Below are 17,456 nucleotides of genomic sequence, written 5' to 3' on the forward strand. Positions count from 1 at the left end.
ACTTGTAGTGTGTCCTCTAATTCCTTAAGATGACTTTGCTCTAAACACTGTAATTCTGCTCTTAATAGTTGTATCTTCTCATCATTTTCAATATGGAGTTTTTTCAAGTCTCCCAACACTGTTTCTCGGGACTCTTTCAGCTCTTTAATTTCACAACTTTGAGTGTGCATTATATTTTCCATTTCTAACAATTTCTGATCCTTTTCATTCTGCAGGCAGATGACAGCTTCTTTCTCATGTTTAACCAAAGCAAACTCATTATCTTTACTCTGCAAAACCTCCTCGAGACATACTATGTCTCCTTTCAATTTTTTAATTTTCTTTTCATTTTCTTCACTCTCCTTTATTAGTGCATCAAGTTTAACTTCATATTCATTTTTTAAAGTCTGAAGTTCTTTCTGATGTTTTTCTTGTAGTGTTATTACTAGAGAACACTTTATTTTTTCTATCATGTTTCTTATTTCTAATGCTGTACATTTTAAAGAGTTAGAGAAGTCACACTTTTCTTTTTGAACAAATGTTCTGAAGTAGCAAAGCTTTTCCTTGATGATTTGTATACTGACATGAGAGTCTTGGGCAACGACTCTACATTTTTCCAACTGGACGCTAGAAGCATGATCTCCTGAATCCTCTTTACTACAAATATTTGTATCCTGCATCCGTCTACTATCTATTGCATTAATAACTGATGAATAAAGTGACTCGACCATCATTTCTGGGCTTTGGGGATCACTTATAGGATTAGGAGATGATAAATTTTCTTCTATTACAAATTCATTCACAGCAGACATAAAATCTGACTCAGGACTTTCTGCTAATGAATCCAAGTCTAAGGAACCTTGATCAAGTGTCTGTTCTATGTTTGGATGGGGGATAGTTTCAAAATCAAATGTATGTGCATCAATGCTATCTGGAGATAATTCTTCTAAGGGACATACTGCAGGGCATAAGGGATCCTGAACAGTCAGTGGAGGAGGAGTTCTTGATGAGGTAGTAGTACTAATTCCTGTTGCACTTTCTATCCTTGGTGATGAAGCCGACTGGGGGGATGCCTGACTCGCAGAGGTCTGCAAAACAGAAGGTAAGACTTAGAGAGCTAAAGCAACCTTTTTAACATTAACAAAAAAAGGGCTTAAAAGAAATTCATTTGCCTTTTGTTCACTCAGAAGATCTGTAATGGTCTGTGACATCTCATCTAAACTTTGTGCTGCTTTTACCAAATTATGAAGAGCCATGACATGCTGGTGTAGAGGTTCAAAGTCACAAAGTAAAGGAACCCTGAAAAAGAATAAAATCAAATTGACGTCTTAGCTATAAACGACATCATCAAGTTATAAAAACCAAAGATTTCAGTGCATATTGAAAATAACTACAGTGTTATTAGCTCTGTGGTGTTAGCATAAAAGGTGGCTTTTCTTAGCCATTACAGTTAACCCCCTCTGATCTCCAGCTACCTTAACTGCAGATACCTAGTCTTGCAAATCAAGAGCTGTGTGGGACTAGGATAGGAGAAAGAGTGTTTCCCAGACTGTGCACCAACACTTGAGGTCAGAAAGACTTGTGGCAGGAAGAATTGAGGAAGACTGGATCAAGACCCTGACGAAAGCAAGACTCTGGTGGTAGAGACTGTGGCACTATTGTTGAGAAACTGTGGCAAGGCATAAGCAGAGGAGCCCTAAGATAAAGGCCACTATTAAAGGTTTTTCCTGTTTTTTGCCAGATACAAGGAGATGCCAAGAGAAGCTGATTTACAATGGCTCTGAGGCAAACCTTGCTGGATGATTTGGATTTGACTCCTGTACTGATCGAGAAATTGTGGCTTGGCACTGCTAGGCTAGAACTTTTTTTTGGACTGGGTGATATTCTTTGCCTTCACCACTAACTTCCTTAATATACTCCATTCTCAGTAACACAATTGTGAGTCTGTGAGTCAACAACAAATAAGCAAACCTTGCTGCTGGTGGGGCTCTACAGGTACCTGCTTTCTGCTCTCAGACTGTGAGGAGCTGTGTTATTCTGACTCTCTCTGGCCCTTTCAGAAAGACACTCATAGTCCTATACTGCAATGTCCCATTTTCTGTTCCTTAGAAAACCTTTCAAATTAGTTCAGTCAGGGAGGTAAACAGTAAACTGATAAAACAGAAATCTCTTACTATATAGACAACACACAAACTAAGAACATATGTATAAAGCGTAATTTTCTACTTTACCTTCTTTTTCTCATTATATTCTGTGGCCCCTCCCCTCCCAAAATTCCTGAAGCAGTCCTCTGAGAGCAAATCAAAACACATCACTATCCTGACATCTGTATTTGTGCAACTTTATACAACTTCACAGTGATGAAGTTAAGGTGGTAACAGATGTTTATGATATTTACCTGAGGAATGGTTGAACTTCTGAAGGACAAAATGATTGCAAAAACTGTAAATCTTTTAATGAAATATCTGGAAGTTCACAGTCAAACTTTCGAGGCTTCTGAGTCTACATAAATGAAATAATTTATACACAAGTATAAAAGGACAAATTGACAATCCTGACCAAATAAATTTACATATTCTAAAATTCCTAAAATGATTGAGTCATATGTATCAAAGAATAACATAGCTCAGTGCACTTCAATGAAGACATGGTATACCTGTCATCAAGTTAACCCTATCTCACTGTGACCAGACAGGACAGAGTAGAATTGCCTTCATAGTTGACATGCTGTAAATCTTATAGAAAGTAGACTGTCACAGATTCTTCTGTTAGGTTCAAACCATCACTCTTTCAGTTAGCAGCTAAATGCTTTAAACCCTATGCCAGTATGGTTGTTTTAGATGCTGTTAACATAATAAAATAATATTTTTGTTACACTTTGGTCTAGCCTGATTCTTCACCATTTTTATTTTCAAAGATATAAACTCTCAGTGAATTTCCATTAAAAAAATAATAACTGTTATGTCTTACCATTCGTAAGGTTCTAAAACAAAGTTGTGTTGAAACTTCTGTTTTATATCCCCCCTTTTAGACGACTATCTTCAGAAATGGCTGGTCAATAAACTCAGAAGATAATTTTTCTCCTTTTAATTAAGCAAAGGCCATATTTTTCTTTTTTAAAATATTTTATTTTTTTCCCCTACTATTCTTAATTTGTCAAAACATGAAAGAGCTATTTCTTTAAAAACACTGTATTAGGTCTCTTCCCCTATTATGACTATCTTAACACATCATGCTAACTTTAAAATGTTTGAGAAATATTTGTATTTCTAAGGATGAGGGGAGATGATTTAAAAACACACAGTTTAGTCGAGGTTAAAAAAGAAATACGTACACAAAATGAAGAAGGCCAAGAGTCCAGGCCCCTAAACAGATGATTTCTTAAGAAAGACTTCCCTGTGTAAAGAAATACACGTAAGTTATAACTTTTGAGGGGGGAAAAGAGTTCCCTCTGGTTAAAACATGGGGGGGAGGAGGTTAAAATCTGAAGATACTGTATATTTAACACATATTATGGGATCTCTAATGGCTTAGCAGTAAGGAGTTGGGCTGCCAAAGGCATAAGTTTCAAACCCACCACCAGAAGCTTTGCGGGAAGAAGACAGATGGGCAATCTCCTCCCATCCAGTGCACTGCCTCCGAAAAGCCACGGGAGGGTCCAGCTATAAGTCAGTTCCAACTCAAGGGTACTCAACAACAATAAGATTAATAGACTAGGGTATGAGTCTAATCTGAGCCACTGTGAGTCATGGTCAACTCAAAAGCAAGTAGAACAAGAATAGGTTCAACTCTGTAGACTTTATAGAAATGTTTCTCTTGAATTCAATGGTAATTCGTAGTCCTAAGCTAGGACTAAAATATAGGAGAAAGGGAGTTTTAATACATATTTTAATTTGTTAATATTCAAAATACTACCTTTTACTATAGCTGTTATTCTTAATTTAACATTTTAAAAATAACTGTAAATTAAGATTTCTAAATATGTGCTATACTTTTCATATACATACTTTCATATTTTAATGTCATATTTCTAAGTCTATTATAAACAATAAATCCAGAATATAACAGTTTATAATTTCAAACACAGAATATTAAGACTATCTCTGTAAGACAACTGACAATATAGTTTTTGCTTGAAAATACTACATTCATTTACAAGAACAGCATTTTTTTCCCTTTAAACAGGAAATTAATTTAAGAACACTCACTGAATAATTTCCCAAAAGATTCCCTTTTTGATTTTTCAGCTTCATATAACTGCTTTCCATCTTTGACTAAAGCACCAGCCCACTAGAAGAGAAAAGCCAGTCAATTCATTAAGTTGCAGATACACTTTTATTAAATTCATATGCAATTAAAACTAAATTTGCTCTGCTTACCTCCCTGTAGTGTTTTATGAACATTTTTCTCCTTACAACCTCAACAACAGCTAAGCAGTACATCTGAGGAACTGTACTAAGAGCTTCAACAATCTTGACTCTTTCTAACAGCTCAATTACAAGGCGAAGTAAGGCTTGTAATTTCTCTCCATCTTGGTCAGCGTGAAGCATTACAAAGCAACACCACCTACAGAATGAAATCCACTGTGTTCAATATATTCAAGTTTGCTAAAATGAATCCTTATTGCTTAAGCTAAGGAATAGAAATTACAAATATAATCGCAAAAATAGGTAACTAGAAACTTACAAATTTCTATTTCAATGCATAGTATTTCAAGTTAGTGATAAAGAATATTTCCCAATCATTTAGGAGAAAATAAACATTAACACCAACTCTACAAACATCTGGGGAACTCTGGTGTCCTGGTAAGTAAGGAGTCGTGCTGCCAACGCAAAGGAATGCAGTTTGAATCCACCAACTGCGTTACGGGGAAAAAAATGGACAACATCCTCCCACCAAGCAGCTTCTGTGAACTGCTGGAGGTTCAGGTGAAGTTGGTTCTAACTCCATGGCACATAACAACAACTACAAATAGTTATTATACAAAGAGTCACTTACTTCAATCTGACATGTAGGTTATTTGCTAGTTCTTGTTTGGCAGTGGTACACTTCTGTTTAATATCCAATAGTTTTCTATGATTTTGCAACATAATCATCAACTGATTTGCATGACTCAGGCACAAATCAGGCAATACAGATGCATCTTTCAAGTTTTCGGCTCTCATCTGATTAGATAAAAATCCCTGAGCAAAAATATTTAAAAAGACATTAACACATCTCATGAACTATGCTCTTACTTAAAATTTCCCCTTTATTTCTGAGTGGAGATACTTTCGTAGACCAGAAATTCTAAGAAACTCACCTAGTTTTGTCTTTTTTTTTTAAAGATATAGCATACACTAAGAAACACTAGAATTAAAACTCGAGCTTTGTTTATAGACTCCTTCTGCCTGATATTTGCTAGGGTCCTTAAGAACAAGGAAGTAAATAAAACATGCAACACAGATTGTGGAACCATGAACAACTGCTAAAGTTTTAAAATTATATTTAATGTTCTAAACATGCTCAGTTCCATTTAGCTGTAACAGAATGATTGATTTCTTGTTTTGGTTAAGTATAAAAATGAACTATGAAAATCACCTACAATATCCTATCTCCAAAAACAATTGCTATTTACCCATTAGCAGATTTAATTGTTTCTTTTTTCCTTCCTTATTCAATAAACACATAAATGAGGGTCCCTGGCACATCTAGCAAAATTTCTAATATAATAATTCTACAGATATCTGTATAAGAAGTATATTATAAAACAATATAAGTCCTCTGTCTCTTGGACAGTAATCCCTTGGGTTACATGCTACTAAAATAAAGCTTTCCAATTTCATCTGAAGTCTTCAGTGCTTCACACTGAGAAACTACTCACTCTAATCATTAAAAACATAACTGGCTTTATTTACCATATAGGAGCAACACTCCTATAAAGGCAACATTCCAGGATGAAATGAAAATACGATGCCCACCAAATGGATATTGTACATGTAATACTTTTCAGAAAATCAGTTTTCTTAAAAGACAGTTTTAATAAGCACCTGAGCAAGTTCTTTTTGTTCATTCACCAGTCTGCTGCAGCTAGCAATCATCTGGTCCAGGGCATAAAGTCTATCTTCAAGCCCTTTAATGGCTTTCATATTCTGATGATCAAGTTTGGCAATAGTCTGACGGCATTCTGCTAGAAATGGTCGAATAGTCCTTGGATCAAGCTAAATGATAGGGAATATGAATAAAATTTGCAGTAAAGTAAGTAGCAGTGGCAAAGTCTAACAGAACAGCAAGTAATAAATGTTGGAAAGGACGTGGAAATGTTGACCTCTCATACACCGTTGGTGGGAATGTAAAATGGTACAACCACTCTGAAAGGCAGTTTGGCATGTCCTCAAAAAGCTAAACATATTTTTTATGAATATAGCAGTGCTAGAATATTTCCCAAGGAAAACAGAACTACTGAGATACAAAAGGAGATATGTACACCAATGTTCACAGCCACATTATTCACAATAGCATGAGCATGCCCAAATGCCCATCAATAAGTGACTGGATTAAAAAAAATTAAAAAACACACAAACCTCTAGATTAAGAAACTGTGGTACAGTCACAGGATGAAGCACCATGCAGCACTCAGGAACAATGATTTTAAAAAATACTACATAACATCGGAGAGGCTAAAGAGTATTATGGTGAGTAATACAGGCACATAAGAACAAATAACTGTCTAAGGCCATTATTATAAAAACAGAAGGGTAACTAGTGAGACGTATATGGATATATAGAGAGGGAAAGTGAGAGGTTAGACAGGCTGAGGGAAGAGGGGAAATAAAAGGGGATGAAGAATTTGGTGAGTGAAGGGAATGGGCAAAAACCCAAACACTATACATGAATGACACACAACTGAAAAAAATATTCTCTAAAAAAATAATAAATACACACACTAGTTGTTAAAACTCTGTTCTTAAAATAGTAAATCTAACTCATGACAATACTGTATTTTACCCAGTCTTACTTTCATAATTAATTAATTAATATAATCAAATCATTATGTTCATTCTGCTTTCTTATACAAAGGCTATGTAAAATATGACCAAGACTTAAAATTCTATAATTTCTGAGTAGTTGTCAACTAATATTCTAATTCTCTAGTAATGACATCATAAAAAATTTATTTTCACAACATATATCAAATTCTCACCTAACAATAAGATTTTGTTATCCGAAAAGGTACAATTATGACACTAGTAAAACAAAGTCTACTATCAAGACTACCTCAGTTAATAACGAATGTCAAGCTGTGTAGACTGTGACAAAAGTACACATGTACTTGGCTAGGCCATGATTTTCAGTGGTTTAGTAATTTTCTATTATGTAATCTGAAGTGACCACCCCTCATTTCACCTAACATTCATTTCTTCATAAGGACATGATGCTTGGAACCTGACTGTGTTAATAAATATGGAGTGGATGTACCGTATTTTTTGCATATAAATGTGGTTCATGTACATATTGCAAATATGCATATAGTAACCAATTCACAAGGGGATTGGGTAAACTATGTGCATTATTAGTGTAAAAATAACCTGTGAATTCTCATAAAGATTTCTTCCTTCTCTTCATTTTAAATAAAATCCTAACTCTGCTGAATTTCTAAATGTGTAAACACAAAGCCATTTTTAAATACTTTTCTTGACCAAGTAAATATACTCTAATTGAAGCTTTCTTTAAAAAGAACATTTCATGTTCATGGATAAGAATATTTTATATTTAATATTAATATAGAGTCTGGAGAGTTACTGCAACTCCAGTTCAAAATCTCCACACATCTTTTCTAGGTATTGAAAAATGCATTCGGATATATTATAAAAAATACAAAAGATTAAGAATAACCAATACAAAGCTGGATACTGATACTTCGTGACTTAAGATTTAAAATAAAGGTAATCTTTAGCAATGGATTCAGACCTAAGAGGTGGTAAAATTGGTAAGGAAGTCCAGGAAAAATTATGTCATCCAAAGAATGCAGTGTAAGAAGGCTAATGTTACAACAGTGCATCAAGGCATTCACCCAAGCAGGTGGTTATTACTAGGATGAAATTAGATAAAGATCAGAAAAAAATTCTTGAACTTAAAGCCAAATCTCATCAAGTTGGAAAAGAGAAAGGCAAGTATACAGAAGAGAAAACTGAGAAAAATGTAGGAATGAATGCAACCTGCTGAACCACCACAGTTTAACTAGATCTCTACTTTGTAATTTTGATTTATAATTTTAAGAATAAAAATTGGAAATGTTAAAAAAATTGATTTAAAATGAGGTCATAGATTTAAGCATAAAATGGAGAATTATGTAACTTCTAGAAGAAAACAGGAATAAACCTAGGTCGCCATAAATAAAATAATACTAAGACTTCTGATTAGGATGAAGGACTCAAAAGAGAGCACTTCAGGCACTGACACTAGAAAACAAAAGTAAGAAATATGGATGATAATTCTGGAATCCTAAATTTATAAAAGAAAATACTTCAAACTATCTGAATGAAAATATAGAAGACAGAACAGAGCACCATAAAAAGCACAGTTTGGCCCTTTTAAAAATCTTAGTGTGGGAACACTGAATGAGTGTCCAGTTGAAACAGTAAAGAAGCAATTTCCCCCTTGGTATCTTGTGTCCTGTAGATCAAGAAAGTGACTTTATCCCACAAACATCCAGTGGGTGGTGGGCAGGGTTTCCTCTGTCCCAGCACTGTCTCAGGGCAGGCCCAGCCATCCCAAAAAGCCCACGGCTCTACACTCAGTTCTCATTCTAAAAATAGTAATTTTTTAAGTTAAAATATGACAGAAATAGAAAAATACTACTACTTACTCTGCTCATAGATTCAAAGCACTTCCTGACCAAAGATTCCACATCATTGGGTCTATCTTGAACATTTATCCAATCTAATAAGGACACATTGAAAACATGCAGATCGCTGTCTTTTGGATCTACTGAAGATTCATCATGTTGGACAGTACTATGACAAGATTCCCTAATCTCTTTGCCACTTTCAGCTTCTGCATTATCTGGTGCTACATGTTCCATTGACTTGTGAAATGAGGTTAATAATGATTTGTTAGTTGTTTGAGACATATCAGAAGAGAGCACCAGTTCAGTGGATCTTTTGATTTCTGTTTTTTCTGAGCCTTCATGTTCGGGTAAAGAATCCAGTCTTCCCAAACATTCCCTGTAACTATGTCTGGTCAGGCACTCCAATAGTGGAATCTTGGCCATTACTGAAGCCGTTGTTCCTAAACTTAAAATACAAAACAAAAAAACAACACCACAAATCATGCCTATGATCTTAAAATTAAAAAATAAATCTATTAGACTACTTAAGAATTAGCATGCTTAAAAAAAAGCACATTGTATTATTACAAACACAGCTCTCATTGCTTTCTTATCATTATACATTATAAACATATAAAATGGTCTATGGAGTAGTCTCTAAAATAAGCCTAGTTTATCAAATGGACAGAAAGAAATTAGTAACACAGTTAAATGTCCATTATATAGTTAACTAGCTTATGATAGGCATTTGGACATTTGGCTTTTATTAAAAACCCAAAAATATAAATGTCAAGAAAAAGATTCACCATAGCTGCTACATAAATTGTAACATTTTCCTCATAGAGAAGTCATTAAAATATTTTTATGAGAAACATAAGATGAACAATTTTAAAGTCTAAAAAACTCTTGCTTATACCTCACTCTGAGTTATCAAAAGCAAGAGGAAATTGTGAAGATATGATTTCTGTAGAATCATATAAAATGACTACCTCTACATTAACATATCTAATACAGTTCACTGAAAAATAGTAACTTTGAAAAGATTATTACATAAATTTTAAACATATTTCTAAACTTAGTGGCTAATTTGATCAGTCCTCCTGTCCTTTCCAGTATTTGCAACATATTTACAAAATTAAGCCTTCAGTTTATCTAAAAATTCATGCCAAGACAAAGAGAATTCCAGTTATTAACATTGACTTAAATAAAGAAAAAGAAAAAAATAAGAACGTCTTTCCAATACTCCTCCCCCTAAAACTGCCATAAAACCTACCCAGAACAACAAAAAATCCTAGGAATCTATCAAGTTTAGTTTGAATAGTTATAGTCATGCTGAATCATTGTTCTATTTTTACTGTGTAATCCATGTGTCTATATCCTTTGGATTCATCCCTCTCCTCCCCAAATAATCATTGGAAAAATGTACTAAGAACTAGAAATAGCAAGAAAATCTCTCTCTTCTGTATTCCCTAATCCATATCAAGATGGTAATACTTAGAAAAAATTTCAATTCTCTATTATTTACCTACTATTTCTACACATGATAATAATTCTGTCTTTTCTTTATTGGCAAGTTGACAGTAAAATAAAGACAAAAAGAGTCTTAGTTTTATGATGACTTGATAAATGCTTTGAGTCCTATATATAAAGGTAGGCAGATATTAAAAAATTGTTAATTTTTCAAATTTTAAGTTCAATAACCCACCATGATAAAAATCAATAAAATTATAATCAGCTTATGAGAAAAAAGTGACTAAAATTAGTAAGTAGCAATGTTGTTGTTGTTGTTGTTATGAGCCGTAGCGACCCTATGTACAACAGCCCTAAACTCCGCTCTGTCCTGTGCCAATCGCACTGTCTCTGACACTCCCATCCCAATTATCCCAGTCACTGAATCAATCCACCTCATAGCATAACAAATATCCTTTTTAATGGCAAACATACTGAGTAAGTTTTAACTTGATGTCTTCTATGGATTGCAGGTAATTTGAATAAATACTTTCAAACTTGAAAAGAAGCTTTTGATATGAATTTGAACAGTCTTCCAAATTGGCCATGATAGCTGCCCAGCCCTGGTGCTGAAGATGTTCATCATGAACAAGACCTTCACAAAAGGAGCAAAGTTTCCTGGCGATCTCATACATCTCCTGTATTTGGGAAGGGGGGGGGGGAAAAGAAGAGTAAGTGAGGAAGTGGCTTGTTTGTACATACATTAAAGATACCTTTTAGTTGAACATTTGTTCACTCATTCCTTGGTGGTGCTAACTCTCAGTTGCTCACTTAGAGGTTGGATGTGTGACTCTACAAAGAGGTATCTTAGGATAAAGGCTTGGCTAATAACCATATTCTGAATAACAAGCCACTGAAAATGCTACGGAGTATCGTGCCCCTCTGACACATACTCATACGCCTGAGGCAACCTGAGAGCAAGATACCTGAAGAAATGGTCAAAAGCACAATTTCCTTATGATTTTTGGAGGGACAAAGAACATTTATCTAAAGTCAACACATTAAACTAAAAAAGACATAATGAATACCACAATGGAACAAATGAGAGGAAGAACTGTCTAAAAGCAATATCTGATTAGGCACTGGATGTATGACAATAATCTAGAACAACTCATACACTGCAGAGTGGACTAGGGGAAGGAGAAGGAAATGGAGGGAGGAAAATGTGCAAAAATGAATGAACGAACGAACGAATGAATGAATAAAAGAAGGCAAAATAAAGAATAAAGTGAAGGTTTTCTGAAGTACTGTGGCATAAAGCAAATTAGGATTAAAAATACAGAACTAATTTTGAGAAAAGGGAGGTAAATCTTTGAAGGAATGTACTTAAAGACTAACTTTAGGAAAAAAGATTACTTTGCTTTTTCAAGCTATCACAAACTGAACTGAAAGTCAGCTTAGATATCACTATAGACATAGTCAAAATCAGTTCTAAGAAGAAAAGCTATCAATGTTACCAATGTAAAATAATCAACTTTTTAACTATGTGTTCAAGGCCTCAAATCTATTCCTGAGATGTTTTTTAAATTCCGAGGGGATAGACTTAAGATCAAATTTTGATTTCTATGGATATGATTTAATCTTCTTCAGTTTTAATTCGAACTTGCATATGAGCAGTTGATGGTCTGTTCCACAATCAGCTCCTGGCTTAGTTTTCACTGCTGATATTGAACTTCTCCAACAACTCCTTCCACAGATATAATCATTTCCTATGCATCCCATCAGGTGAAATCCTTTGTATAGCCTGCATTTAAGTTTCTTATGAAAGGCATTTGTTATGAATAAATAATTGATTGTACAGAATTCTATTATTCTACCCCAGCCTCATTTCTGTCACCAAGTGTATATTTTCCAACTACTGATCCTTCTTCCTAGTTCCTAATTTTTGCATTCCATTCACGTATTATTATTAATGCATCTTATTTACATATTTGATCAATTTCTGACCGCAACAGTTGATAGAAATCATCTATTTCCTCCTTTTTGGCTCTGGTTGTTGGCACATAAATTTGAATGATAGTGGTATTAACAGGTATTTCTTATATGTGTACGAATATTTTCCTGTGACTCACAATACTGCATTTCAAGATGGAAATTCCAGAGCACTTGATTGTGTTTATGTTAAATCTATACTTGGACCAGGAGTAGTCCTCAGAACAGAGCAGGGAAACACTGCATGGTTCAAAATCAGGAAAGGAGTGCATCACGGATGCATCCTGTCTTCATACCTTTTCAATATGTGTACAAAACAGATCATTCGGGAAGCAGGGCTTTATGATGAGGAATGTGGCATCAAGATTGGAGGATGATTCAACAACAACCTATAATATGCAGATGACACAACCTTGCTTGCTGAAGAAGACCTGAAGTGCTTGCTGCAGAATGTCAAGGACCTTAGTCTTCAATATGGATTGAAGCTCAACATTAAGACGACAAAAAAAATCTCACCACTGGGCCAACTGACAGCACCATGAGAGATGGAGAAGAGACTGAGGTTGTTAACAATTACAGCTTGCTCAGATCCACAATCAACACTCTTTTTTTGTCAATTGGTGAACACATTTATTACACAGTAGCCTTTTATTAAAATGAGAATTGTGTTTCAAATCACAAAGCATACCACTTTAAAAAATTCAAACACAAAATTGCTAATTTGGATGGTTGCAAAAATCAGAATTTCAATCTTTGCTTCCCGTTCTCACATTCCTACCACCAACTCAGGCACAAGTTTAAATTTACAAAGGCCCAGACCAGTACAGTGCCCAGGGCTTCAGACATGTACTTCTAAGCAAAATATTGTGCTTCAGTAATGTGGATTAAGGCTGAGGAGCAGACAAGTAAAAATAAATGCAAAAAAATAAGCCACATGCTGTTCCAAAACAGCCTATTTTTCACTGCTTTCAAGTTCTGGCCATTTAGCTCTTCTTTTCATTCCTTTTGAGATGCCTGGCATAGTCTATAAAAGCATCACCCCAGCATCCAAAGATCAAGATTAGAGTTTGAAATAATTCTGATACCCACTTCCTACTCTTCAAAATGAAATTTTCTATAAAGGATGTAAATAAACTGTTTTACCTACTTAAACATTTATAAATTTCTTGTTATAGATAAACTCAAAATGTAAACACTGTCAGCTTCTCAAAATTTAAGGTAAAGAGCAGAAATAATCCACAAAGTGAAAGATAATGCACCTAGCAGAGGCAAGAAGGAATACAGGAGAGCTTCCTGAAGTTAGACAAGAGTAGTCCCTCAATGGGGTTGGGAGAGGACAGGCTTTCAAAGCTATTGCACCAACTTGAATATACACAATAGACACTCTTTTAAAACCAGCAGTCAGGAAATCAAAAGACAAATTGTACTGGGGGAAATCTGCTGTCAGGGCCCTCTCCAGAGTGCTGAAAAGCAACGATGTCTGTCTAGAGACTAAAGTGTGCCTAATCCAGGCCTTGGTCTTTGCAGTTACTTGTTACGGTTCAAAGAGCTGGACAATGACTAAGCATGGCTGAAGAATAATCGATGCCTTCAAGTTGTGGTGCTGGAGAAAGAGAGTCTTGAACATACCATGGACTGCCAAGAAAACAAACAGGTCTGTCTTGGAGAAGGTGAAACCAAGTTTGTCCTTGGAGGCTAGGATTTTTTTTAGCTCCACCTCACATACATTAGGCATGTGGCCAGGAGGGACCAGTCCTTTGAGAACAATATATTACTCAGAAGGGTTGAGGGACAGTGCAGGAAAGGAAGACTGGATGAGAAGTATTGATACAGTAACTGGGGCAATAGGAAGTCAGTGTGTTGGAATTAGTGAGACTGGCTCAGGACAAGGAAGGGTTCAGAGCTGCTGTACACAGGGTCACTATGGGTTGCAGGCAACTCGAAGGCAACAACATCAGACCATGTAAACAGCAATCTCTGTTATCCTGAGACCAGATGATGCTGCCAGGGCTCACTGCTGACAATTCTGAAAGGAAGCACAAGTGGTTCCTGACAGGGGGAGAGAAACATATGGAAGAAAACTGGAAAAAATAAAAACAAAAAGCAAAACCAAAACAAAACAAAAAACAACAACAAAAAAGATAAGGCTTATAGGTCGGAAAGAACTGGTACATGAGACAACAGCCCTTAGTTGCTTTTAAAGCGTAGATCGGCAATAATCCAGTGACTCAACTTTCAGTCCAACAATACATAGGACTACAAGATTAATCAATAGCATCTGGTAAGTCAACACCCCAGAAACACTGCTACTACAATGTGAGGCTTGTAATTAATGCCACAAGACTAAAACCTGTATGTATTATTGAGTACAAAGCCAATATGCTCTGTAACCTTCCATTCAAACTGTAACAAAAAAAACCAAAAACCAAAAACCACAAGGATGCAGAAGCTAAATTTTTTTTTTAAAAAATTAAGCTAAAAAGATAGAATATTATCCATATGCACACTTGGAAGACTTATTACTACAACTAGGATTCAAAAAGATCCAACCACTAGAGCCAAAGGTGCTGAAATTGATAAAATACAATTGAAGATGCAAGCAAGATGTATTATTAATACTTGGTGATTGGAAGGCAAAAGTTAGTTGGAAACAAAGGAGGAAGAATGAGGATTTAGGATGATGAAAATGAAAATCAAACAAACAGGAAAATAAAATCATTTAAGATGAGAAAATCTTTGATGGAATGCAAAATAGTATGCACAACATAGAAATTCGTGAAAATAGAAAATGTAGACTCTAGAAAATAGTAATGCAGGTCCTCAATAACTTAAAAAGAACTAAAATATGGCCCTGCATTCCCACTCCAAGGAATATATCCCACAAACTTGAAAGTAAGTAGAAAAAAATCCTTCTACACTAATGTTTATCACAGCACTAAGCACAAAAGACCAAAGGTGGATATAACCTAACAAAATGACCATCAACAATAAACGGTTAAAGGAAAACCTGGCAACTACATACAACTGGAATACTCAGCCAGTAAGAGAAAGACTGGATGGAGCATTATCCTGAGTGAAGTCAATCACGAAAGGACAAATATCGTAGGATCTCATATAAAATGAAAAAACAAATGTATAGAGATCAAAGCTTATTACTGGTTACAAGAAGTGAAAGGAGAGGCAAAGTAAAGGTTTTTTATCACTTTTGATGTACTGAATTTATATGGTGTGGATTGTATAACCAAAAATGTAGTTGCTGGACAGTTGTAAAGGACCAAATTGGAAAACTAGACAGAGTAGCTGCTGTTGCTGGTCATGTACAACAAAAACACCTCATGGAATCAGTACACTAATTTGGAGTTGAACAGTCATAGTTCCACAGGACAACCCAGTTAACTGGCCTGATGTCATGTTTGTGCTTCTACTTCCTAGTGCACTGTGTAGTGCCTGAGATTTTAAAAGTTAGCAAATGACCACCAAGGCACAACAAATGTTAAGTGCCATCAAGTCAATTTACAACTTACAGAAACCCGATGAAGAACACATCTGAAACCTGTCCTATCCTGCACCGTCCTCACTGTTATGCTTAAGCCCTATTACAGTCACTGTCATTCTATCTTGAGTCTTCTCTTTCACTGAGCTTCCACCTTTCTTAGACTGAATGTGAAATGAGGTTTACCATCTCTGCCTTTTAGGAGCACCTTGGTTGCACTTCCTCCAGAAAGATTTACAAATAGTAAAACATTAACAACTATGACTATTTAAAAAATAACAAGAATATCTTGAAGGGCAATATAATAATACAAAGAATTATCACCACTCCAAATACGTTTAATTGTATTCCAGAGATCCTTAAGACTCACCTAGAGCAGGCCAGTACCAACCAGCCTAAGGAGGCAGAATATATTTCTTCCAAGTGACTGAAAAAAAGCTTCTGGGTTTTTCAGAATTTCTTCTCTTGTAATACAGAAGTTTTATGTTGGGAATCTTCCCAGACCCTGCCTAGTCTATCTCTTCATTTGCATCTTTTACAATTATAAATCTGCAGTTGTAAATATGCTATTTTCTATGTGAAATTTCAGTGAATTATCAAACCCAAAGGTGTGGTAGGAGTAAGTACTGTATGGACTCCTTGCTTTAACTGACATCGTAGCCCTGAGGCCAGTGGGTATTAAAAACAAAAGCATGTGAAGACTACAGGCACATTTTTGGGGTTTGAATACATGTGGATCCTTACTGTACAGTTGTCAAATATGCTATGGTCTGTACTTTGACACTTGAGGTGATTTTTTTTTTCTTTTGCTTGTCATCCCTGAAATTCCACATATAGCTGGAATTGTTTACCACTTTTAATTCTAGATCAATTCCAAGATTTACAATTCTTCTATCTCAATAACTGTTCTTACCAGTTTCATGGTGCTGCGGTGAGTACAAACATTCTAGACAGAAATTGACAGCAATTAACAATAACCATATTCTATCACTATTCTCATTACTAATATGGTGTGTCATTTTTGGCATATAATATCAGGTTTTTATTTTACCCACACAAAAAACTAGTCATCTTTAGACGGAAGCCTTTAAGAAGAAGTGAGAAACATTTTGAAAGAATTTTTGTTTTTTAAATTTCCTACAACTGAATCTCTCATATACCCATATGGCAAATCAAAAGCAATGATCCATCCACTTTCTCATTTCATCTATTTACCTTTTACTGTTTCTATCTATAGTAACTATATCTTACCACTGCAAGTTGCGTCCTTGAAGCTACAGTGTGAAAAACTGCAGGCATCATAAGAGACTCCTCAACTTTAATTTCCATGTCATTTTCTGTTGAAAAGGTAGTTTTAGGAATAGCTGGTGGACGTTCGCATAAGATCATTTCTTTATTAAAAAGGAAAATTGGATTTGTGTCCTATATTAAAATTTAAAAGAAAAAATAAAACCTTTTCAGTTATTCAAATAATCAAAACTAAAAAAATAACTTTCACACAGCCCTCATAGATGAAATATTTAAACCATACTCTTGATGGCTTGATAGTAGCATTTTCACCATCCCATCTACAGAAGAAGTTTGAGAATCCTATGAGATATCATCTCACCCCAGTAACAATAGCAAAATTCAACAGAGGAGCAAACAACAAATGCTGGCGAGGTTGTGGAGAAACTGGAACCCTTATTCACTGTTGGTGGGAGTGTAAAATGGTGCAACCACTATGGAAGGCAG

At 35.2% G+C, this 17,456-nt stretch overlaps 1 protein-coding gene across 1 annotated transcript in view; it reads right to left on the reverse strand.

Annotated features, from left to right (window-relative positions):
* RB1CC1 (RB1-inducible coiled-coil 1) overlaps positions 1-17,456 on the reverse strand; it is a 58,504-nt gene that overhangs the window by 37,282 nt on the left and 3,766 nt on the right. The window contains exons 3-13 of the mRNA XM_006901610.1: positions 16,974-17,141; positions 10,733-10,935; positions 8,828-9,254; positions 6,009-6,179; positions 4,978-5,162; positions 4,359-4,545; positions 4,188-4,269; positions 3,314-3,375; positions 2,378-2,481; positions 1,152-1,278; positions 3-1,067 (exon numbers count right to left, since the gene is read on the reverse strand). Of these exons, the coding sequence (XP_006901672.1) occupies positions 3-1,067; positions 1,152-1,278; positions 2,378-2,481; positions 3,314-3,375; positions 4,188-4,269; positions 4,359-4,545; positions 4,978-5,162; positions 6,009-6,179; positions 8,828-9,254; positions 10,733-10,935; positions 16,974-17,141 (2,781 nt within the window). The remainder of the gene's footprint in view (positions 1-2; positions 1,068-1,151; positions 1,279-2,377; positions 2,482-3,313; positions 3,376-4,187; positions 4,270-4,358; positions 4,546-4,977; positions 5,163-6,008; positions 6,180-8,827; positions 9,255-10,732; positions 10,936-16,973; positions 17,142-17,456) is intronic.

This window comes from Elephantulus edwardii, unplaced genomic scaffold (assembly GCF_000299155.1).
Source record: "Elephantulus edwardii isolate Elephantulus edwardi_28Jun2011 unplaced genomic scaffold, EleEdw1.0 scaffold00338, whole genome shotgun sequence".
Taxonomy (NCBI): domain Eukaryota; kingdom Metazoa; phylum Chordata; class Mammalia; order Macroscelidea; family Macroscelididae; genus Elephantulus; species Elephantulus edwardii.